This window comes from Sturnus vulgaris, chromosome 5 (genome assembly GCF_052056855.1).
Source record: "Sturnus vulgaris isolate bStuVul1 chromosome 5, bStuVul1.hap1, whole genome shotgun sequence".
Classification (NCBI taxonomy): Eukaryota; Metazoa; Chordata; class Aves; order Passeriformes; family Sturnidae; genus Sturnus; species Sturnus vulgaris.
The window spans coordinates 59704739-59728635 of NC_142247.1; the positions used below are offsets into that span (position 1 = coordinate 59704739).

At 41.6% G+C, this 23897-nt stretch overlaps 1 protein-coding gene across 1 annotated transcript in view; it reads left to right on the top strand.

Moving 5' to 3' along the window:
- Positions 1-23897, top strand: part of CELSR1 (cadherin EGF LAG seven-pass G-type receptor 1) — a 162562-nt gene that overhangs the window by 134344 nt on the left and 4321 nt on the right. The window contains exons 20-32 of the mRNA XM_088165786.1: positions 1534-1677; positions 2859-3060; positions 3392-3559; positions 5957-6083; positions 6467-6667; positions 10038-10212; positions 15951-16063; positions 17376-17455; positions 18962-19088; positions 20955-21080; positions 21389-21525; positions 22002-22105; positions 22902-23069. Of these exons, the coding sequence (XP_088021912.1) occupies positions 1534-1677; positions 2859-3060; positions 3392-3559; positions 5957-6083; positions 6467-6667; positions 10038-10212; positions 15951-16063; positions 17376-17455; positions 18962-19088; positions 20955-21080; positions 21389-21525; positions 22002-22105; positions 22902-23069 (1872 nt within the window). The remainder of the gene's footprint in view (positions 1-1533; positions 1678-2858; positions 3061-3391; positions 3560-5956; positions 6084-6466; positions 6668-10037; positions 10213-15950; positions 16064-17375; positions 17456-18961; positions 19089-20954; positions 21081-21388; positions 21526-22001; positions 22106-22901; positions 23070-23897) is intronic.

Sequence of the window (23897 nt, forward strand, 5' to 3'; positions counted from 1 at the left end):
AACTTGTGTTTAGCTTTCAAGTTGTTGCTTTTATTTCAGATATGAAGATGGTTCATTTGCCAAAAGTTTGTCTTATTTTCCCAATTACACCTGCTGTTACAATAAGAATTTGAATTTGCTACAAACCTTGTCCCAAGAATGCTTTATGTCCACAATCACAGAGACAGAAAATCAAAGGCATGAGGCAGTCAAGTTACAAAGGCTGTAGCATCCTGCATCAATGGGGCATAGATTATTCTTTAACTGAGCTAAACTGAAGCACTTTGATTTTTCTTTAATAAACCAAAACGGAAATACTTTCTTATCATTCAGGACTATGAGAATCAAAATATTTTTATCCTCATACTCAGAAAAAAAGTGTGCTCGGGATTTTAACCCAACTGAGATGAAAACAAACCCCAAAATTTCTTGCAGGTTATAAATCATAACTTTTTTTTCAACAAGTTCTTCCTGTGTAAAGAGGTGTGAGCTTGAGAGGGATGAGGCAACTCTGGCCTGAAAGAGGTCTGTTTTCTTTTGAGCAGTTTTTCCAGGTGAACATGGTGTTAACAGAGTTTCCTAATGGCTCGTCTGGGAGTTAGTTAGAAACTAGGAAAGGTCTTAACGTGGATATTTCTTCATACAGAAATTTGCAGGAGATCACACCTTTTGGTGTTGGGTTACCCCCAGGACATGTAAATTGGCACTCAGTGACTTGTCTTAAATGAGAAGGTTAAAGCCAACTCAACTGCTTTTAAGTATTTGGGCAGTTAAACAGGCAGAGATGATGAGGTAAGCTAGGGAGGAACTGCCAGTGGAGGACTAAGGAGTAGTCCCAGATAAAATGCATGTTGTTTTCTTTGGTCAGCTGACTTTGCAATCCAGCAGATGTAGAACTATGTTTTTGAAGCAGTAGGTTTAACCTTCTCATTAAAAAGCAAGTCTAAAATTGGAACATGCAACACGGACTGGAGCAAGCCAGCAGCACATGGAGAAGTCTGTGAAGCAGGAGCATTCACTGAACAGCATCCAGGGAAAAGCCTCTGTGAAACCACAGCCAGCTGCTGCTGGAGAAGTACCAGCAAAGGGATCTACCTTGACATGGGTATTAGGAAAAATTTCTTCACTGAAACAATTCTCAGGCATTGAATCAGGTGACCCAGGGAAGTCACCATCCCTGGAGGTATTTAAGACATGAAGATGGTGCCCTTGGGGCTGTGGTTTAGTGCTGGACTTGGAGATGCTGAGTTGATCTTGGAGATCTTTTCCAACCAAAACAATTTTATGATTCTTTATTTCCAATATTTGCAGTATATTTTCATAGTATGAGATATTGTCTTGTGAATTCCTTTTCACTGAACAATAAAAGTATATTTTGATAAATGTAACATAATGCTGACACAGAAAGTTTTAGTTATCATATAAGGTGTTAACGGGAAAAAATTAAATTTTACTTTCTATTTTAGGGTTTAATTTTTTTTTCTGCATTGTGCAGTCATTTTAACCTTTCAATGATGTTTCACTGTGGTGATGGGAAACTTTTATCCTCCCCAGTTATTGCTGTTGACATCTTTGACAAGTCTAATTTCACGGGAGCTAGAATACCACGATTTCATGAGATTAAAGAAGATTACCCAAAAGATCTGGAGTCATCTGTTGTCTTCCCTGATACTTTATTCAGACCTTCAGAAAGGAAAGGTAAAACCCTTCTGCTGCTGTTTGGTGAGCAATTCTGGCCAGCTCCCAGGGAGTGTGATTGATCCTCAGGGAGCAGAGTGGTACCAGGGTGAGAGCAGGGTGACCTGCACAAGTGAACACGATTTCAGATGGAGCAGCTGTGCGTGCTTCTGAGGCATTTTGCCTGCCGGCAGTGATGGAGGCATGGGGGGCTGTGGGACTGGCTGTACCTGTCTGTCAGGTCTCACGTGCAGCCCCTCAAAGCCCTGTCAAAGCAGGAGAAATGCTCTGCCTCTGTTCCCACCAGGATAGGATGGGATGGCTGCCCAGCGCCTGCAGTCCCACAGCTGCCTTCTCCAGTCCCTGCAGAGATGGAGGGAGTGGTGTGAGAGATAGAGAGTCCAAATCTGGGAGCAGAGAGAGGTGTTACCAGAACCAGGCAGCAATGAAAAAGTCTTGAGCTGGGTGATAAGAGAGAATACACGGGGGAGTGCCTGCTTCCCAGTGTCTCTGAAGTACCCCAAGATTGCTGCAAAGCACCACAAGGATTTTTGGACAAGGGGAGAGAGGGTAACTCGAAGTTCAATACATGTACCACAGCTGAATGTCTTCTGAATGGGGAAATAGTAACTCTTCTGAAAATAATACATAATAAGCTAATACAGCTTTATGACTTTTTGCTTAGAAACAGAGTATCTGCTTCTATGATTTGTATCTTTTCTGTAAGAAAAAAGGGAATGGGAATTTTAAGAGAATCTTCCAAAACTGAAAGCTCATTAAATGACAGAATTAGCAGGGAGAAATCTTATGTGAGTAGTTGGTGTATTCTTTAATACTAGTTTTGCCATATATAAAGGTACATGCGATTTAATAACATGCATAATGTTTTAATGTTCTCCTTAAGTTATGCAGGGAGTACTTACGTACTTATGGACCTTTTAGCTTAGAAATTGCTTATTTTATAGCTAGACTAAATGGTTTTTCACTGTTCAATGGTTATTTGATTATCAGCTATATAACTATGAATTGTGCTGAAATTTTATTAAAAATATCAAATATAACATTAGGAGCATGCTGAGTGCTCTAAGCCTGGAGTTGTAACAGCTCTAATATTATTGTATCTTGGCAAAGCAAAACTATTAGTTTAAATGATAGCTCTGAAGCTGTGTGCAAAGCATTTAATGTTTATGTTAATTCCATAGCAGTGCCTACAATGAAACCTTCAAATCAGAAAATACCCTCTAAGTTGAACAGCAATGTGTTCAGCCCTGAGAGTGCTTTTGCAAAGAGAAAGAAGCGACACCCAGACATTGAGACACACCATACTGTTGCCATGGTCATTATATACCGATCCCTGGGACACCTCCTGCCTGAAAACTACGATCCTGACAGAAGGAGCTTGAGGTAAACTTCAGAGCTGTTTGTGAATTGTTCAGATCCCTTCTTCTACTCTCTGAATGCATGGAGGTGACAGAGCTGCTTTTATACTGGCCAAATATCATCAGTGCTGCTGTTCTCACTGCAGCACTGTCTCATGTCCTCCTCTGGCACACTGTGGGAGAATAACTATGCCAGAAATGCCAGCAGATTTTGGAAATACATCTGTGTGGAAGGCTGATGAGGCCTGAGTGAGGCCTGCCTCACTTTCTCAGCAGAAGCAACTGGAAATCTATTTGCAGAATGTAGCTTTGCATTTTGGTGTGTAGATCACTGTGCATTTTTTCTCCTTGTGCAGATTGCCAAATCGCCCTATAATCAACACACCTGTAGTGAGCACAGCCATTCACAGTGATGGGGAGTTTCCTCCCAACCTGGTGGAAAAGCCCATCATAGTGGAGTATGCCATGCTGGAAACAGAGGAGAGAACGAAGCCTGTCTGTGTCTTCTGGAATCACTCCATCACGTATGTCTCCTGCTTGTTTTAGGGCTGTGAGTGACAACCATCTGAGTAGCAGAAAAGGCCTGCCCAGGAAGATAATTCTGGAGGAAACTCTCTCTTGGTCTGTCTTTTCAACTGACAGTTGATTTTTGGTGGAATAGAGCCATGTAGTCATTTCCCACCAGTGTGAGAGAAATGAAAATAATTATCATAACTCCTCAAACAAAAGATTAGCCATGCGGTTTCTGAGAAACATAGTGCTGTCATGTCTTTCTTCAGGGTTTTCACTCAGAAATAATAAATCTCACCATTTCCTTGTATTTGCCCACAGATGTATGTCTGGACAGGCATGGTCCAACTCCAGTGTCTGAATTCATGGCTTGTCTGAGTTCTTTAAGTCAGGATTTTCAGGAGATGATTCAGCTATTCCAGGGGCTTCCTGTTACACTCCAGTGACTATGGACAGAGTAGATAGCAAGAGGCAAGTGCCTCAGCCAGGGCCAGTGCAAAAAATTACAAAACCTAATTTTCATTTTGATAGAAATGAGAACTGAGGTTTTGTGTATGAAATTAGGAGTAAAGATTATGGATTTCTGAATCACAAATTTTTGAATCAAAATCCAATGCAAGGGCAGTTGCACTGATAAGAAACTTAACTTTCATTTGAACTATTGTGGATTTGCTTTCATTTGTTTTTGTGAAAAATGGAGGGAGAGGAAATACCTTCTTTGGGACATTAGACCTTTTCAGTTTGTGAAAAGCAATTGTAATATAGAAGCAGAATATAAGGAGAGAGTATTTGACTCTCTAAGAGGGAAGTGTTAGGAAGAAGATGAAATGTTCTAAAAATGGTTCATTTAGGTATTTTGTACTCAGTAAAGTTCAAGATAAAGACATCTTTTCCTTGAAAATGAGAAAAATTATGAGCTGGAAATGTATATGCTGATTTTCATTGGTTTTATGGCATTGTGGAAACAACACAGTCCTGTTGGAGATATTTCAAGAGTGTCGATAAAACAAAAGAAAATGTTTTGAGAGGTAACCACATTCATATTATGCTTTCACAATATTGTAACTATTACATATACATTGCAATTTCCAGCTACCAACCAAAGTACACACTGAGAGGATGACATGGTCTGCCCAGGGGAAAGGGCTGTTACTTGTTTCCTAACAACCCAAAAACTCTAATAAACTTATGGGAAAATCCATTAAAAGGCAATATCCTGTGCTGGAAATAAAACAGCAAACTAACCTAGGGAATGTGTGTCTCCTAGTTAAAGGCTTCAGGAGATTATGTCATTTAAAGGATCGAAGATGCAACAGGAATCTCTTATGTTCACAGTAATAAACTCTTCCATTTGCCCACATGTGAAGTAGTGTTTTTGCTTGTATGCACTCTCTCAATCTGCTGATTATGAGGGAATGGCAAGTCCTTTTTCATAAATTTTTAAACATTGTATGGGCTTGAATAACTCATTAGCTCTGAAGTGATTCATCTGTTAGCTATTCGCTGGCAACTTCAGTGGCATTGTTATCTGTGTTACGTCTTCCTACAGCTACAATTGAAAAGCAGCTCTTACATGGCAGGTAATGAAAGAGCTTTTAAAAAGAAAGTGAGTACTTTTTGAGAGAAAGTGATATTAAAATTTAACAAGTATTTTATTGTTCAATGAAAAAGAGGTCTTGTCATATGTAATTGAAATATCTTTCAGTTACTGCAAGACTATTTTTATTACTCATTAACTTCAGAATAGAATAATTAATATCGATACAAAATAATTTCTGAAGTCACTGGAGTTAACCATAACTACACAGGGAAGAATTTTAAGGTAGCAGTTCCTTCCCGTGGTTAATATAAGAGATCTCTTAATATGAAATATTATTTATTAGAGAAGATTTTAACCTTTTGTTGTGTACTTTTCATAGAAACTCTCTTATGATACCATATTGTTGCTGAAACATATTTCACATTACTCAAAAACATGTGTCTCTCTGTGGTTCTGGTATTATTTACCTTGGTTACAGACATTTTGTTCAGTGTAATCTCTTTCCCATATTTGTTGTGTGGTCACTGACCCAAAAGCAAATTTTTATTTTTTTTTTTTTTTAACTCAAGACAGTCTGTTATAAACCCACAAAATCTGGGCATCAAAGCCAGCTGTCTTATCAGAAACTACCTCAACTGAAGGCCTTCTAATTTGCAAATAGTCTTTCAGGCAGGTGACTATAAATAATATAAAATATTATTTTATATATAAATAAATAAGTAAATAAATGAATAAATAAATAAATAAATAAATAAATCTGTCCTGGTACTTGCAGTCCTCTCTGATTGTACAGCACAAGCTGCCACAGAGGGCAGTGGAAGCTAAGGGGAGATCAGAGGATGGCACTCAGAAATGTCTTTTTTCCCCACAGGATTGGTGGGACAGGTGCCTGGTCCTCCAGAGGGTGTGAGCTGTTTTCCAGAAACCAGAGCCATATCGCTTGCCAGTGCAACCATATAACCAGCTTTGCTGTCCTGATGGACATTTCTAAACGAGAGGTGGGTGATTTCAGACTTGTGATTTTTGGAGACTTTGGTTTTCAAGGGCTTTGACTCAGAGCTTGAGCTTTGTGTGTGACTCAGGGCACTGTCAGCAGATCAATCCCAGTGTCAGGAGTGTGTTGCCCATGCCTGACAGCAACCTCCATTGGGTTTGCTGGAAGGAGCTTGTTACCTGATTGGTGCATCCTCTGGGTGCTGCCCATATACACTCAACATGTTTTGCATCTAAAGAGGTGGCATCACCCACTCCTGTTGGTCCCTAAGTAAATCTGTGTGTTGGCTCAGTAGTAATGAAAACATTGGCATTCTGAGTAGTAGATTTGATTGGAGGAAAAGCAAGGGAAAGCCCCAGGAGATCCTGTCAATCTGTCTTTCTGCAGAACGGGGAGGTGCTTCCTCTGAAGATCGTCACTTACACAACCGTGTCCATCTCGCTGGCGGCTTTGCTGATCACTTTCATTCTGCTGGTCCTGATCCGCACTCTACGTTCCAACTTGCACAGTATCCACAAGAACCTGGTGGCTGCCCTGTTCTTTTCTGAGCTTGTCTTTCTTATTGGAATCAACCAGACTGAAAATCCGGTAAGACTTACTCTATGTTCATTGCTAGAGTTGTTCTCAAGCTTTAAATCAGTGGGTTCATATTGCAGCTTTTACCTTCTCCCATCTGTTTCACTTTTTCCTCTTTTTGGCTTCTTTTTGGCTTCAACACTTATGTGAAAAACATATTTTTAGTGTATTCGTGTATGGTTGATACCATTAATAGCAATGGCAGGCAATAGGACTATATCTTATTTTCAGAGAATATGTGACAGCAGCCCTGCTGAAGGTTTATCCCAGGAACTGAACCTTGCATGCTGATTTCTTCCTTCCTTTCCATCAGTGTGTTTTCTATCTTGCTTTGTCTGTTAAGTAGGAGGGTCTCCAGTTTCTCCTGCAGCAGGTACCACCCAAGCCCAAATGGCTCCTGGTGTTGACTCACAGGTTGTCAGCGATGTGGTGCTGATCAGGTGCTAATATGCACATTGTACACACACTGGCCGTTCTGGAGAAGCCTCTTACCAGGCATGGGACAGCTTGCTACTTCCAAGATTCAGTAGGAGATCTGTCAGTTTGCTTTGTGCCTTCCAGACACAGGGCTTGTTGGCTTCAGCCCATCATACCTGTTGATGAAGAGATGTGCAAGGATCTCCAGCATTGTGCATGTCAAGAAGTGCAAGTTATGAATAGACTGACTATGAGATAGATATAAGCCACACATGAAGTGTGTGTGTTCTGTACTTAAGACCTCACCACTCCCTTAACCATGTGGCATTATATGTAGTCTTGCTTCTGTTTCTTAATAGCACCCATCCCAAAAGCCATGACTGCCATTCAGACAGGTAAGAGACAGACAAGGGCTCCAGCGCTGCCAGGCTGCACAGGCACCTGTGCCAAACAGGCTGGACACAGATGGGGGATGACATGCAATAAAAAGTATGTCCTTAATAGATAGGAAAGATATTGACAATATTACTTTAGGGATTATCTGAACACTGTGAAGAAAATTTATCTTTTAGAAATCCATTACTGTACATGTTTCAATCTAATTTTTGAGAGGGAAGTACAGTGTTGAGATCAAAACAAAACAACAACAACAACTATCATGATGATGATTTCACATTGTCCAAGCAACAGAAACAGGAGAATATGCCTACATTCAATGAATATCATCACCATCATGGTAGTGACACTGTGATGCCTAAACACACAGCCTCATTTGCTGTATAACTTAATCCTACACTGTCACTCTGGCTTCTAATATCCACTTGAGCTATAACATGCATTTTAAAAAGTATCTGACCTTGACTAATTGCAGCTTCCAGTAACTGAGTGTTGGCAAGAACTTCACCTAGTAAATTTGAGAGACCTCTCTTATAAAAATTGTCTTGCCAAGAAACCTCTGTTTAATAGTATTTCTTTTGGAAAACTGTATAAAACTAAGCGGCTGAAATTATTCAATTCCTAAGATTCAGGTTAGTCCGTTGGGTTTTTTTCTGGGCTCCTTCTCCCACTTTACCTTTAGAAAAATTGTGAATGCCTAACTGGATAAAGCTTTCCAGCTGGTTTCATCACTTCCAATCCCATATACCAAGAGTCCCCTTTACCAGGAACTCAGGTGCTTTATCTGCTGCAATGGTGAGATCTTCTGCAGTGACCTGCCCTCTGGGATGTGGTCTCATGTCATGTGTGAACTTGTGTTGTCTTTGTTTCATTATACAAATATTTGAATACTAAAATAACTTTGCTGAAAGGAGCTCACCTTGCCAATTGATACACAGCATTCTGTGTAACTTGACCTTTCCCATGCCTTGCTGAGCACACCACTCATTTTTCACTACCAAGGGGTTTATACTCTTTCAGTTCTCCAACATATCTACTGAGGAGTTGGGGCCAAGTCCACATCCTTACAGAATTTTACCAAAAACTATGCAGTAAATGATGGCTCCTCGTTTCCAGATTCCTTTCATACTATCATGAAGCACCCAGCAGAGGTTTATAAAAGTAGTAAAACAGTTCATTACATCAATACCACAAATCCTAATGGTTCTACTTGGTGAGATTGTTCTCTTTTACTCCTTCTCATTTTCATGCTTTGGGGCTCATGGTGGGCTCATGTCCTGTAGTGTTACCAGGACTCAATGAAACACCCCAAACCTTTAAACCATTTACAAAGATCTTTAATTTACAGAATGTATTTCATATGGCAGAAAGCTGCTCCTTACAGCCTACCCAGTCAGTTTGAGAAGGTAGGAGGGCTGTAAGCCATGTCTGCTTGAGACAATTATTCATCTGTCTGTATGGAATGAGAGTTGTCTAACGAGTCATGCACTGATGAACATAAAGAGGTAAAGAATGCTGGAGCACAAATAATGCTGTGCTGCTTGGCACTCAGCCTGGCTTTTATGGCTTTCTGTAATTTAACAGTCACATTTCTGGGTGAGGTCTTACTCTTTCCCTGGACTATTGATAGAAAGTGATTTATTTTCTTTCTTTTTTCTTACCTGAAGAAGGTAATGTTCAGGGCAGCACTCTACTCATAAGCATGTGAGAATAGGAACAAGAAAAGCACTGCTTACATAGAGGGAAGAAAGATGGCTTATTTAGTGAGCCACATTTTCAATAACACTTGATGTTATAATAATGCTGATGTGGTAAGTGAATCCAGAAAGTTGGCAGTCTTTGTATGATTCTTTTGCTCAGCAAAGAGGTTAAATGTACATTAAACAGGGAAATGTACATTTCTGAGCATTACACCATGAAAAACCACTAAAAAGTCATGCCAAAGTCTGAAAGCAGGGTCAGTGCTGCATAGGAACAAAAAGTTACGAAACACAATGTAAAACATTTTTGAACAAAAACTGAGTGGTTGCACAAAGTTCTCTTAATTCAAGCTTATCAACAGATCCTTGGCAAAATCTTTTGTTTGGCTTCTGAAAGGAGAAGGTTAATTGCAAGATTATAATTCAGGTGTCGATGCTTATGGTCATTCTTGTTTTCACTCATCAAACTGTTGGGAGAGAAAATTGTACAGCAGATATTAGAGAAATGCAAGTATCTGAAGGTCATAGGTTTCAAGGTGGCTATTTGATCACAAAGATGACTTCAGCCACCAGTTTGCCCATTGTAGCTGTTACTTTTATTCCCACTGTGGACCTGGGCTCTGGTTGCAGCAGGTTCCTTTATTTTTGCTGTTCTCAGCCTAACAGAGTTTAGTGATCTGCTTTACTTTTGAAAGGCAAAGTCTTTCATGAGCAGCTTTTAGACTCTGAAAAACTTCATTAAAGGCAGTATATTTGTTATGCCAAAATCCTTTTATTACACTTGCCATTAGCTACGGGGGGAACCAGTGACTCACCAGGTTGTGATTCAGAAGAGCAACTCTAATTTCCCTGCCCTTTCCCTTCTGCAGTTTGTGTGCACTGTGATTGCCATCCTCCTGCATTATTTCTACATGAGCACCTTTGCCTGGATGTTTGTGGAGCAGCTCCACATCTACCGGATGCTGACTGAAGTGAGGAACATCAACTTCGGGCACATGCGGTTCTACTACGTTGTTGGCTGGGGCATTCCTGCCATCATAACAGGTACCTTCAACCACCCCAAAAAGCTTAGTTCCCCTGCCATCTTCATGGGCCAGGTTCAGGGAAGTTACCCCATCCCAGACAGCTATGGGTGTTTTCCTGAACCAGGGCAGCACCAAGCCACGTCTAGGAGAAATCAGCCTGAATTTGGCAGATCTGTGTACCAAATGTCTGTTGCCCCAGCTGAAGTGATAATGATGGTTGTCCAATAATAGAAACATAAGTGCACAGATTAAATCAGGACTTGATAACATTGCTTGGGAATAATGGTATTTTTATTTTAACTACTTTCCAATAGCCTTCAGAGAAATTTTCTTCCCTGTGCTGATACCTCCAGATATGGACACACGGTCTCTCAGAGGTAACAGCAGTGGCTTCAGAAGCAATGCTGCCTGCCCACAGGACATTACTGCCCTTCACTGGACGTTCCCACTACCTACTGTCAACCAGCAGTAAATACTTCCTGAAGGGAATTTCAGTGGCTCTGTTTTATTTGGCATAAAACCAAGCTGGGAATGCTCAAGCTGCTATTTACTTCATTTCAGATACAAAGGCTGTAACTTCCAGTTGAGGAAAAGTAATGAAAAACTGAAGGCAGTAATCTTCTAAACCTGTCCAGAGAGATCTGCAGGAGCACATCCATCTCCGCCCTCACCATGCCTATTTTTGCCGTAGACATTTCCAGTGTTACCCTGAGTGTTACACGGCGCTCTGTTAATTCAGGCAGACAGCTCCTCAGGAACTGTGCTTCCCAGAACAGTTGGAGTGGGCTTTTTGGGTTCAACTGTTTCAGCATGTATCTGTTGCCATATGGGAAATCAGATCATAGGCAGTTAACTTTTTTCCAATTAGTTTTATTTTTACAGATAATATACTGTCAGCAATGGCAGAGGTTTAGATGTCTCAGATGAAACAAATAGCTATCACTCATGTACACTTGCAAAAATATTATGGAACAAGTTAGATTTAAAAATATGTACTTGTTCTTTTCTTCTGTGTGTTTTAAGAAAGTGTAACACCAATCACAGTGTAGGCTGGTACAGGTTAATTCTCTCTTTAGGGAGCTGGTAAGTTTTTCCGTATCCTTTTGTGCCTAAATAATTTCTATTTCTATCAGTTTGTAAAAAAGCACACCCCAGAAGGCTCTGCCATTTTAGACATACCTCAGACATTTAAAATAAAAAATGTACTTGAAGTTCTGAAGCATTTCAGACCTATGTGGCTTTTATCAGTGGATACAGGACTACTACAGTAATTTCAGGAACACTGAAATGCAATCAGATATTTGGCAGCATAATTTCTAGCAGAAAAGAAGTATCATTAAATAACAAAAAAGAATTAAATTGCAGGCAGAACTCATCATCTTTAGGATAATTTTGTTAGAAGGAGTTTCTGCTTCAGGTTTACTTTCTCTCCTGAAATCTAAATTAGTTCAGACCTTCTCAACAGCAGTATTACACAATTTAAATATCCCAAGCATACAGTTTTTACATTTTTCTACTTAGATATTGCTCTCTGTGATATGGAACTATTTTGCACTTTTCAAACTTTCCAGGTTGTGTCCTGCAATTTAATCTCTGAATCTACTTAATTTACAGTTCTATTTAAATGAAAAGTCAGATCCCTATTACCGAGAAAGTCGGGAGATTTTGTGAAATGAAGGATAAAGAAAACGAAGCCTTTCATTTTCCCTCCTAGGCTTATAAATCATCTGAAGAGAAAATTGTTTCATCATAAATAGCACAGTGTAGGATTTCTTGATTCTATATAATTTGTTACTGTACATATTTTAATTAAGCTTCTTTATAAATTTTTATTTCTAAACATATCCAACTTCATAACGTGAATCCTAAACATTATTTAAATTTCTTTATGAGGGAAGGATAATTTATTTTTCTTAGTAGTGGTATAGTCCAGATATGGGAAGAAATTTTAGTCTTGGGACATGCAGAGAACTTTTTTATTTTAAATATAAATACCAGTCATCTTCATCATAGCTATCCTGAGAGGGGAAAAATCCAAAACTACAGTAGCAGTGGCTTTTTGTATGTTATTTTTTTCTACTTTCAAACTGATATTCATTTCCAGCTGGGACATAGTGGTCCTAAGGCATCTGTGATGAGACCAAGCTACTTGAAGAAGGGAACCTTGGCCTTTGGAGAAGGGTAAAACTTAGTAAAATGCTTACAGAGGAGCACTCCAAGGGGGAAGAACCACATTTAATCACAGCATAGAAATGCAAATTTCCATGAATAAGAATAGAATAGAAGTTGGAAGAAGGCTTACAGCCATCAAAAGAGTCTGGATCTGAAATAGTCCTCCTTGGGGAGTGATAGTGGAACATTTTAAATTTGCTTTAAGCCTGCTCAATTTAAAGTGTAGTTTGATCCATCTTGAAGAGGGATTTTATGACTTCCTTGCCACAGGAGCAAAGGCTGGATTTGGCACTCAGCAAGACCCCCCCGGTTCTGCCTGTCTCCGTGGCAGCACGCTAACTGCTCGACATATGTGTGCAGTCACTGCCTTGCCATGGAGACTGCAGAGCTTGTGTTAAAACAGGTTCTTACACAGCCCTAAAACCAATATCCCCCAGAAACTGGCACTTTTCAAATCCTCAGCAAAGCAATGAATCGGGAGAGAGTTGAGACTGCCCCACAGCTGCCTGAGTCACACGTGGCTGCTGAGCCATGGGTCAAAATATGCCCCTTCTGCAGCCTTTGGCACACTCCTGTGTGTGTGCTGGGGATGGGTACTGGTCCCCACACGACTCTTGGCCATAGGACCAGCCCCAGCTCCTGCAAACGTCAGCAAGGTATCACTCAGCCTGCACACTCAGTCTGTTAAGGGCAGCCAGGATGCAGCATTTAATTGATGTGCTAAAATATTTCTCAGCGTTACATTGCATTGGCTTAATTCTGCCTTTGAGTAAAGTGTTATTTCACGTGTTGTTGACTGCAGTAATATTTGAACCATGTACCTGAAGACTGCAATTTGCCCCATTTGTTTTAATGGAGAACTTTAGGGTAGGATTTTGAGAGTGAAAAAATGTTGCTGTCTGCCAATTACTCATAGAGCCAGAGTCCCATTAATGGGGAAATCCAGTCCTGGGAAACAGACTGTATCCATAGAATTACATCTGTATAAAATACTTTATGGTCCCTTAATCATTTATGGCTAATTCTTTCTGGATGGCAACTGCTGAAGGGGGTGGTGGAAGGGCCAATGGGAGCAGGAAGGGAGACTAGTCCTATCTCATTCCACATTTCAGTGAAAACAGATCCAATATCCACTGCTTTGCCAAATAGCCAGTTTAGTTTTCATAGACCATAGGCCTGTACCAGATGTGAATATTGGCTGTGGGCCAGTTCTAAGGAGCAAGAGTGAAATGCAGCTACCTTTCCCTTTCTCAGTGTCCTTTCATCAAAGCATGCAGGCTTCAATTCCAAAGAAGCTGGCTCCTGATGCACACGAGCCCTCCTTGCAGAGAGCAGCGCCGCCGTCAGCCCTGGCTGCTCCCGAGACAGGACATGTGCTCTTTGCAAGAGGTGCCCATGCCCAGACAGCATGCTGCAGCCACCTGCCATATGTCACTGGCCACAGGCCTCACTGGCATCAGTTTCTGTGTCCTGGACAAGGAAGATCTCTGCAGACAGAGTACACCTGTCTCAGAGGAGGGAACGGATCTTTGTACCGGAATTAGCAGGGCTCGACAAAAGAGCTTTAAACTAGGTTTGAAGGGGGAAAGGGATGAAACTAAACTCACTAGAGGCAACTGAGGGCAAAATGCCAGTGTTTGTGGGATAGTGTGTCAGATAGTCCTTCTGTCTGCCATCTCAGTGGAGGCAGGGGTTGGAGATCCACGTGGCAGCAAAGACCAGGTGTGTCTGTGTTAGAAACCATAGGGACCTGACCTATGCTAGGGGATGTTTTGACTGTCTAGAGCTTGATGTTGGTGATAAAAGAGTTGAGGGTTTATGGGTAAGAATCATCTGGAAGGACAAGACAGATACCATGGTAAGAGTCTATTATAGACCATCCAACCAGGATGAGGAGGCAGAGGAAATATTTTACAAGCAGCTGGGAGAAGTCTCACCATCTTTAGTCCTTGTTCTTGTGAGAGACTTCAATTTAACAAGTGTCTGCTGGGAATTCAACACAGCAGAAGAGAGTCCAGGAAGTTCTGGAAGTGTGTGGAAAAGAACTTCCTGATGCAGCTGATGAGTGAGCCAGCAAAGGGAGATATCCCACTGTGATAGGTTGACTTAGGAAGAAGAAACTCAGAGAGAGGTTTTAGGCCTGCCTTGCTCTTTTGCTCCTGGTTCTGTCTCACAACAGGAAAAATAAGTTTATTTAAATTGGCAACTCAAAACGAAGACACCCACTGAACCTGTTCGTTGTGAAGGAAGGACAGGTGGGTGATGTGACAGCTGAAGACTGTCTTGGACACAGTGATACAAAATGATAGTTTTCAATTCTCTTAGAAGTGAGGTGGGGATTCGGCAGAACTTCCACCTTTGGTTTTTACAGGGCTGACTTTGGCTTGTTTAGAGGCCTAACTCAGAGTCTCTTGAGAGGCAGTCATGAAGGGAAAAGGAGTCCAGGAAGGCTGAACATTCCAACGTTCCTCAATCAGGAAGTCCTAAAGGCACAGGAGCAGCTGTCCCCATGTGGTGTAAGATAAACCAATGGGGAAGACCAGCCTGGATGAAGAGGGAGCTTTTGCTGGAACCAAGGGAAAAACAGAGGAAAAAGCAGGCAATTCAGGAGGACTGAAAGGGTGTTGTGATCATCACTCAGCACTGGTGAAGCCTGCAAATCAGTTCAGTTTTGGGGCCTCACTACAAGGAAGACACGGAGGTGCTGGAAGGAATCCAAGAGGAGCTGGTGAAGGGTCTGGAATGCAAGTCTGATGAGGAGCAGCTGAGGGAGCTGGGGGTGTTTATCCTGGAAAAAAGAAGTCTCAGGGAACACCTTATCTGAAAGGTTTTCTCCAACCTAAACAATTCTATGGTGTATGATTTTGCAGGTCAAAGGCAAATCCCAGTCCATCACCATATGGGTGGGGTGTAGGTCACCAGGTCAGACAGCATTGTAAATCAGCAGGTGAATGTTGGGCTAAGAGACCCCTTGGAACTGGCCAGGGTTTGAAAAATAAAATAATAAAAGGTGTGTTTTAAACTCAATTGCCTTGGGGCATTAACTCCATTTCAGACAGTGCCAAAAGCAAGGTGAGGTACCTGGGATAGCAGTTCAAAATGAATCCCACCTGAGCTCAAGCAGTTAACTCCCATAAGTTCCCAGGTTCCTTTGTCTCTGATGTTATTTTAGTGACAGCAAGTTAAGAATGCACCTTTTTTCATAACATAGACATCTCCTCAGTTATGATTCATGTCATTCTATTGCACAGACTTATTGAAATTCCTCAACATGTCACTCACCCTCAAGGCTCACGCTGTGTGAGAATGACTATAAAACTGTGCTGAAACAGAATTAATTTGGGATTTGCATTTGTTGTCATTTGTATGTAGCTGAACTTTGTAGTAGTTGGCAAAACTTAGAGTATTGTTTGATATAAAGTGACCAGGACAAAGATTTTGATTTACAAAAGTTTTATTTCAGTTTTTGCCTTCACAGAATTTCCTGTTGAATACATTTTGCCATGATAATTTTGTTTATTTGAAGCTGCATTTGGTTATAGGCAGCACCTTTCTCATTTACTTTTTCTCCATTTTGTGACACAGGGCTTGCTGTTGGTCTGGATCCACAGGGCTATGGGAATCCTGATTTCTGCTGGCTGTCTGTTCATGACACCTTGATCTGGAGTTTTGCTGGGCCCATTGTAATGGTTGTTGTTGTAAGTAGAGGGAGTTGGCATCCAGAACTGTCTCTTCTTTACTGCTACCTTTTCTCATAAGTTTTGTCAAACAGTAGTCATGCAAAGCAAACATGTTCTTTACATTTGAAGCAAATGTACTCAGGCTTGCATCTTTTGCTTAAATAGATAAGACATGAGCTAAACTCCTGGAAATCAGAGGGCTGCTTGCCCGTCCAAAGACTGCTTGTGGAGAATGGCTATAGGGCCAGAAACCTATTTCTCATTTGCTTTATTCCATTTTTGAAGGGTTTGTCTGTGAGATTAGTAAACAAATCAACAAAATGAGCCCTAACAAGTCACTTCATCCAGAAGTTCTAAAGGAATATTAAATATTTCCAGTTTCAGGAATTTAAAAGAATGGGCTGCTGTTTAACCTTTTCCTTACAGCTGCTCCCTCAAAGTAAAACCAGAAGATTCATGGTTTGATTCTTATCTTGAATGCCAAATGCACATTCTGGTCTCCTCACCTCAAAAAGTAGACCTGGAAGCAGTGTAGGTTATGGTCACAAGTCATCAGAGACATGGTACAGCCCCCACGGGAGGACCAACAAGTAGACTAGGAGTCTTAAGCCTAGAGAAATGAAAGCTGCAGAGAAAGGGGAGGGAGGAGCCTGTGATAGTGTGTTGGTCTGGAGAAAATGGCTATGGACCCAACCATTCAAGGTCTTTTCCAACACAAGCAGTAGCAGGAGGAGGCACATCTAGCAGAAACAGGACAAGCTGCATCATTTCTCCACAGCATTTTAAGTTGGAAATTCCTAGAAACTGGACAATGGCAGTGGTAAAACCCCACACAGTTTTGGAAAGTGAATGATGAGACAAATTCTCAGCATCAATACTCACTACAAGTGATTAAGTACAAATACATCACCAACCTAGTACATCCCAGATGACATGGAAATCCATGCAGACTGGAGGTTTATTCAGAGTAATTAGCACTGTACGCTCTGCTAGAAAATATTCCTAAATTCTGGTTTGACCCAACTGAAACAAGGTGCTGAGCTGAGGTGGACACTGGTTTGGACGAGGACAGCCATTCTTGAGTTTTTTTCCTTCCCTACAGCATCTTTGCATAGGGTTGTCTTACTGAGTTTCATCCAGATCGAGTTCCAGGATGTCCTTGACTATGTTGAAACAAGGTGAATCTTGGAATTTAGAGACCTGTGAGTTGAACAAAAAATATACTTAGTGCCACAAACCACTTTAGGATAAAAATTGCATTGTTATTGAAAATAGAACTGTAAGAAATGTACAGAAAGAATCCATGCTGTTATTTCAATTTCCCTTGCAGATAAACACTGTCATCTTTATACTAGCAATGAAAGCATCCTGCAGACGAAGGCAACGCTCATTTGAAAAAACAGGAGTCATGTAAGTTTTAATTCAAAAACTTATAGAAGTTATGACCAGAAATAATAAAAGACAGATTTGCCTAAAATCAAGCTTTGGAGCAGGAAATAAAAATGTTTTTTTGGAGGAGAGTGTTGGTAGAGGCAATTGGAGCTGCTTCACCCCGCCCACTCCTGGGGTTCCCTTTGAGATCCTGTAAAACTTCCACCATGGTACTCTCCACCACCAAGTGTAGGCAGGAGAAGGGAGAAGGGAAGGATTTATCCTCCAGGTGGTATCATTGCAGTCCTTCCAGATCTCATTATAGTCTCTACTACACTGTCACTTCACCTCTGCCCAGATGGGCATAGTTTTGGGTCTCCCTGTGCTTGTCCATTGTCAGAAAGGTCTCCCCTCTCAAGTGTCTGAGTTACCAGCTGTGTCATGGCAGAGATCCACTGACATTCCATGCTGAGGGCTAATGTCCCTGCATCCCATGCTCTGGGATGAGCAGCAAGTTGCAACCTGCCACCTTCCTGAGCTGCTGTGGCAGCCTGTTCTCATTAACATCTGTTTTGCCCAAAGCTCAGAACTTACCTGTGAACTCAAATTGTTATTGAAAATGTGATTAGGTAATGGCAGAACAACCCCTTGGGTTTTTTTTTTCCAATGAGGTAGCTGTGTGAGATTTCAAATAGCTGCTTTTCATTATTTTTTTCGGCTCTGGCTGTAGGGTGCTGTGTTCACATTGGCATGGTTTTTCCGCCCCTGGTGTCCCTGAAGCTAGACTTTGTGGTTCTCTGAACCCTAGCCCTAACACTAAGCTTAATGAAAACTAGAATGTGAGGGTGAGCTCCCCAGCAGCATGGGTGGCCCAATTAATAAAAGTGTGGAAGGAGCAATGTTGGTGCAGTGCCATGCTCCCCTTGGCATGCCCTTTCCAGCCCCAGTTTCCATGCAACTGTTGGCTTTGTGCATTCTGAACTCTGGCCCCAATAGTGTCTGGGTGTTGAGGATGAGGTCTGAATCTCCCTAAACCAAGGAGTTTAATTACTACCTAATGGCAGCAGTTTTACTCATAATATAAAATTTCTGCCACTAGATTTGCTTCTGTCTTTTGAAAGTGTCTGTGGAAATTGTATTTTTAAGCAAGCAAATATTCCCTGAGTGCCCTCAATCCAAACCTTGGTTAGTAACATTGGGAAGGAATGTGGGAGTGAAGTTGACAAACTGAAATGAGATAGACATGGCCATTTACTGCCCAGACGTGTTCCACAGAGTCATAAAGGCTGCACAGCATGGGCTTGTAAAACAGATTTGTTTGAAGAAAGTCTTGGAAACGAACTTGGAAAGAAATAATTTTTTAAACATGAACATGCTAAGCTGTGGAGTATTGCTGTGAGAGAGTTGGAAACTGGAGTTGGAGAACACTGCCCTAATGTGCCCAATGTCAAGTTGTTGGGCACAAACCACCATCCATGGGGAGAATTTGGGCTGTTCTCTTGTGTCCCATCACCCTGAAAACGTCCATCCGTGTTTGTTTTGCAGCTCTGTGTTGCGGACAGCGTTCCTGCTCCTGCTGCTTATCAGCGCCACGTGGCTGCTGGGGCTCATGGCAGTCAACAGTGATGTCATGACATTTCACTATCTCTTTGCCATTTTCAGCTGCCTGCAGGTAAGTTGGGTAGCATCTTGTCTGTGGTAGACCTTGGTGGGCACAGTGCCACACCCAGACCTCCAAAAACCTGCTCAACATGAGCTAACTTATGAAAAACAGAGATCTCAAGGAAAGCGTTTTTTTCACCAAAACTATAATTTTGAGTAATTTCATCTCTCACTTTTAGTCATTCTAAAGGTAAGTGCACTACCATAGTAACCTGTGACAGTAGGCAGTTATACCTCTGTCTTGCTAGACACAAAGTCTTTGTTACTGTGTTCTGTGTGCTCTTTGTTAAGTCATTCTGTTGCTATCACAAACGAGAGACTGCTGTATTTTACACCCAGAGTCAGTGGCTCCAACTTCAAGGCTTTTACAAATTAAGTTACTGTTCAAAGAAATGAGACAAATGAGGGTTTCCAAATACAATGTGAGTTGTATTAGGGTTTTCCTGGGTTGCCTGTCCCAGTTCACACCATTGTTGATTACAGATGCAGAAAGTAGTTATTTGTAGGAAATCTGGCATGGAAGTAGTCACAGAGCTTCATGTGGTCACAATTTGAATGTGACCAAGGATGACAGTAACTGCCCTAGTAGGTGCCAGCAGTACTAAAACAGCTACAGCAGGACACTCAGCTGCAGCACAGCAGCCACAACTTGCAGCCACAGAGAAAACAAAGTCTGATGGGTCTCCTTTGGAGATGGCTGTCAGTGCCCTGGAAGCACAACAAATAGGTCAGCCTGGAGCAAGGTTATTTTGCCACTGCAGCTAGTGTGCTCTGAAATAAGTGCACCTACTCAGGCTGTTAAACCAGGCTTCCACAAATCTAAAATAAAATTAAATTAAACATAAACCTGATGAGAGGGACAAAGGTCAGCAGCCGGAATTCTCCAAACTTGCCCAGAGAGGCACAGTGGTATGTGGCATTTCACATCACTGCCCTCTTTGAACTTGTGTTTTTAAAGAGACATTTATGTGAGTTTTATTAATGAATAATCCCAAAGTGCTAGAGCCAGCTAAGATCACATTTGATTGAATGTTAAGAAAGTGAGCTTGAAGTTTAAAGTTACTCTAAGTCAATTGCTTTGGCTGAAATCATGAAATTCAGGCTTCATATGATGTTGGTACAGCTGCAGCTTCATGAGTATTGGCTTTTCTATACTGTGTGTCCAACCAAAGTTGATAACAATTTGGCAGCTGCATTAATTCCCTCAGAGCAAGTACATCTGAAGGCAAACACGTGTGTGTGCCCTGCCCCCAGCAAAAGCTGTTAATGTGTGTTCCTGGCAGCCACAGCTGCCCAGCCCTGGGGACTTCACTGATTTTCCCACCAGAGGTATTGCTTAAAAAGGAACTTAGGCAACAAAAGTTGAGACCTCTCTGCCCCCAACACCTCTTCACCTCTCACAAGGCTTTCTAAAATTCACTTAGATGCAGTATTAAAGGCTCCTTTCACAGAAGTTGCCTATTTCCAGAGGCTTTCACTAAAGGCTGTGATATTTTTCATGTGCTGCTATTGCTAAGCTCCAAAATTCCAAATTCTAAAATCTCTGCAATGTTTTCTAGTGGAACATTGACGTTCCCTTTGGATTTCTTCCCAAATCTAGCTGTACTCTGTAAATTCTGGAGAAGTGCATATTTTTGTATATTTTCCCAGGCCTTTAATGCATATTTGAACTTGGAATCAAATTATGAAGAAGTGCTGGAGATCAGTCAATGCCATTTCAGTCAAGAAAGAAAATAGTTATTGCTTTTGAAATACATTGTCATGGACTACAAACTAGAATTCAGGGGTTATTTCAAAACGGGCATTCTCTAGTATCCATATTTGCAATGTGGAAGTAGTGAAGCATTTACATTTTCCTTTCTCTAAAATTATCCAGGGACTGTTCATTTTCTTCTTCCACTGCGTATTTAACAAAGAAGTGAGAAAGCACTTGAAGAACACTTTAACTGGGAAGAAACCTCTTCCAGATGATTCCACTGCAACAAGAGCTACATTGTTAACTGTAAGCAAAAAAGCACTGGGAGGAAAAACATCCTCTTGCTAGTAGAAGTTACCTAAAATAAACTTATAGGTGGCATGTCCGCACATAAGTGAACTGAAGGATTGCTTTCAGTGACTTGTACAAAGATTACTGATGGTGTCTCTTGAAAGTTTTGATGATTATTTTAATTAAAATCTTTGAGAGAAAATAATTATTTTTCCTGGCATCAAAACCCATTTGGTTCTTTGAAACTTAATACATTTGTGGGTAAGATGAGCTTCTGGAAGGGTCATTCACTATTGCTTTGTGTGTTTTCTTTCCCCTTTCAGCGATCTCTGAACTGTAACAACACGTACATAGAAGAGCCAAACATGTATCGCACAACCATGGGGGAATCCACAGTCTCCCTAGAAAGCACCGTCAGGTCAGCCAAGAGCCACAATAGCTACCTTGCTTATATTCTCAGGTAATCCGGTGGCAGGTGCATGACTTTCAGGTGCTTGCCTTTCTCTTCTTTTATTGCTCTTGTGGAAATCAGAACTCTGGTTCAAATGCTACTTGGTTTATGTCTTAACAGTTCTGTTTCGTGTGGCTGTTGTTCTCTTTGGTGCATTTTCTGTTGCATGTGTCTGGGGCAGGGTTCAACAGCACAGTGGTTAACCTCAGAGTGATGTTACCTAGATGGGCTGTGCTGCTTGCCTGTTATAACTCAGATGTGTCTCAAGGAGCACAGTTTAGCTCATTGGCTTCAGGCTTTTTCAGAGTGTGATTCATGTGGCAGAAGGCAGATAGCTACATCAGGATAACCTCTATCTCACTGTAAAGTGACTGTGCAGTCAAACACAGGCTGGCTGGCATCCCCTGCAGCTGTCTGCATGTCTGCCTTGATGTTAAGAACAGTGAAGTGACCAAGAAGGTTGTCCTCTGTTTTTCTTCTCAAAGGGATGAGGCTGCTCATAAACTCAGTGGATCCTCAAGTCAAGCAAGGGCTGGTCAGACTGAAGCAGATTCCTCCATTTTTCATAGGAATCCATCTAAATCTAATGGTAAGAATAATTTCTAAATGCTTTGACCCATTTGTGCACCTTCTTCTCATCACTTTCTTTGAAGTCTTCTGTAACAGGAAGACTAATTAGAATAATTAGATGTTCTCATTCTCATTATGCTATTGGCATAGCAAGCTATGCAATGGCTGCCTTACAGGTAAATCCTGGAATGGAAGTATCATGTACTTGCTGCTTGTGATGGTTTAATTTTTATCTGATGCTCTCAGAGCTATTGACAGTTTATAGAGTCCCCTTTCTCACAAATTACGTGCTGTATATCTTGATTTTTAGTTGGAGAAATTTTAATGTTTGAGACCTTGAGACAATATTGTCCTTCTGGTTTGTACAAAAAATGAGAAGTGCCTCTTGTCTGATTTCCTTTCATTTTGGTCTTGACATTCAATTTTGTTTTCTTGTAGAAGTTTTTAAGTTAGTTGCGTTTCAGATTCTTGGTATTTCTAGATATCCTGTTTTGCCTGTGTGTTGTGTTCATTGAGATCCAATAGAATTACTGATCTGCATATTAAATAGTGAAAAATATGTTCCCACTCTGTTCTGCATGTCCTGTATGTGTAAAAGATCCTGCCCACTAGTTGAGCTGAGTGGTTGTGCTTCCCAGTGATTGTGCTGTGGTCCTTCTGAATTTATCCTATAGGATACACTTAGAGATGTAAGAACTCATTCCTCTCATGGCATGAACCAGATGCCTGCCTTTCCTTTCTCCTTGTGCATTTGTCACGTTTGTTCAGCTCCTATTTACATTTTGACCACTGTGTTTCCCCATGCCCATTTGCAGAGCACGATTCAGACTCTGACAGTGAGCTGTCCCTCGATGAGCACAGCAGTTCTTACGCCTCCTCCCATTCCTCGGACAGCGAGGAAGACGGACTCGAGACAGAGAAGAAGTGGAACACATCTGCTTCCAAAAACAATGAACATGGCCCACTCCACAGCACACCCAAAGGTACCCCCAGTACCTCCCAGTGCAAGGAGAGGGCAGTGGTGATCTAAAATAGCTTTAGATGGGATAATTTGCCACATTACCATGCAACTGAGGCAGCATCTCCACCTCTGTTTGCTTCTGTAGAAATCTTTGTTGTTTCCAGCTTAGAGACCCTTCTTCTTCCAAAGGCTTGTTCACAAGGGTGACTGAGTACTGAATGACACAGAATCACACAGAATGCTGAATGCCTTAAGGCAGAGTGAGCTTTGCAGGCAGGTCCCCAAAGCACTTGGACATGGCATTACCAAGCCAGCAAAATCTGGTACAAAAAAGAGGAGAAAGAAGCTGCTTGTTTTGAGGGCAGGAGGAAGAAATGCCTGCCTCTCCTCGTGCAATAAAGGCATTGGTGTTGGGGAGGTCCTGGACCTGAAGAGTTGGCAACCATTGACCATTAATATGGCAGGGTGCAGGCATTTCTAAACATAGTTGATCCTGTCCTAATGAAAAGCGACTTTGAATGACAAACATCCAGGCTGTGTGCTGTGGCTCTTCACAGATACAGCACAGGGTGCCTGGGGTGCCCTCAGCCTTCAGAAACCAACCTCCCCAAGGAGGGATCTCTGACCCTGGCGAGCTGAGAGGGCAGGTTTGCCTCACACTTCTCCATAATGGAGCTGGCAGCCTTGCTCTGGGAAGGGTTTGGACGCCCTGCCATCCTACCAGGTGATTTTTTGGGGATTTAATGCACCCCGAGGGCAGTGCAGTGAAGCAAGGACTGACTGAAGGATTGCTCTGGTTTGATACACAGCTCCTCTCCAGCCACAGAGGCCAGGCAGTGGTTGAGAGAAC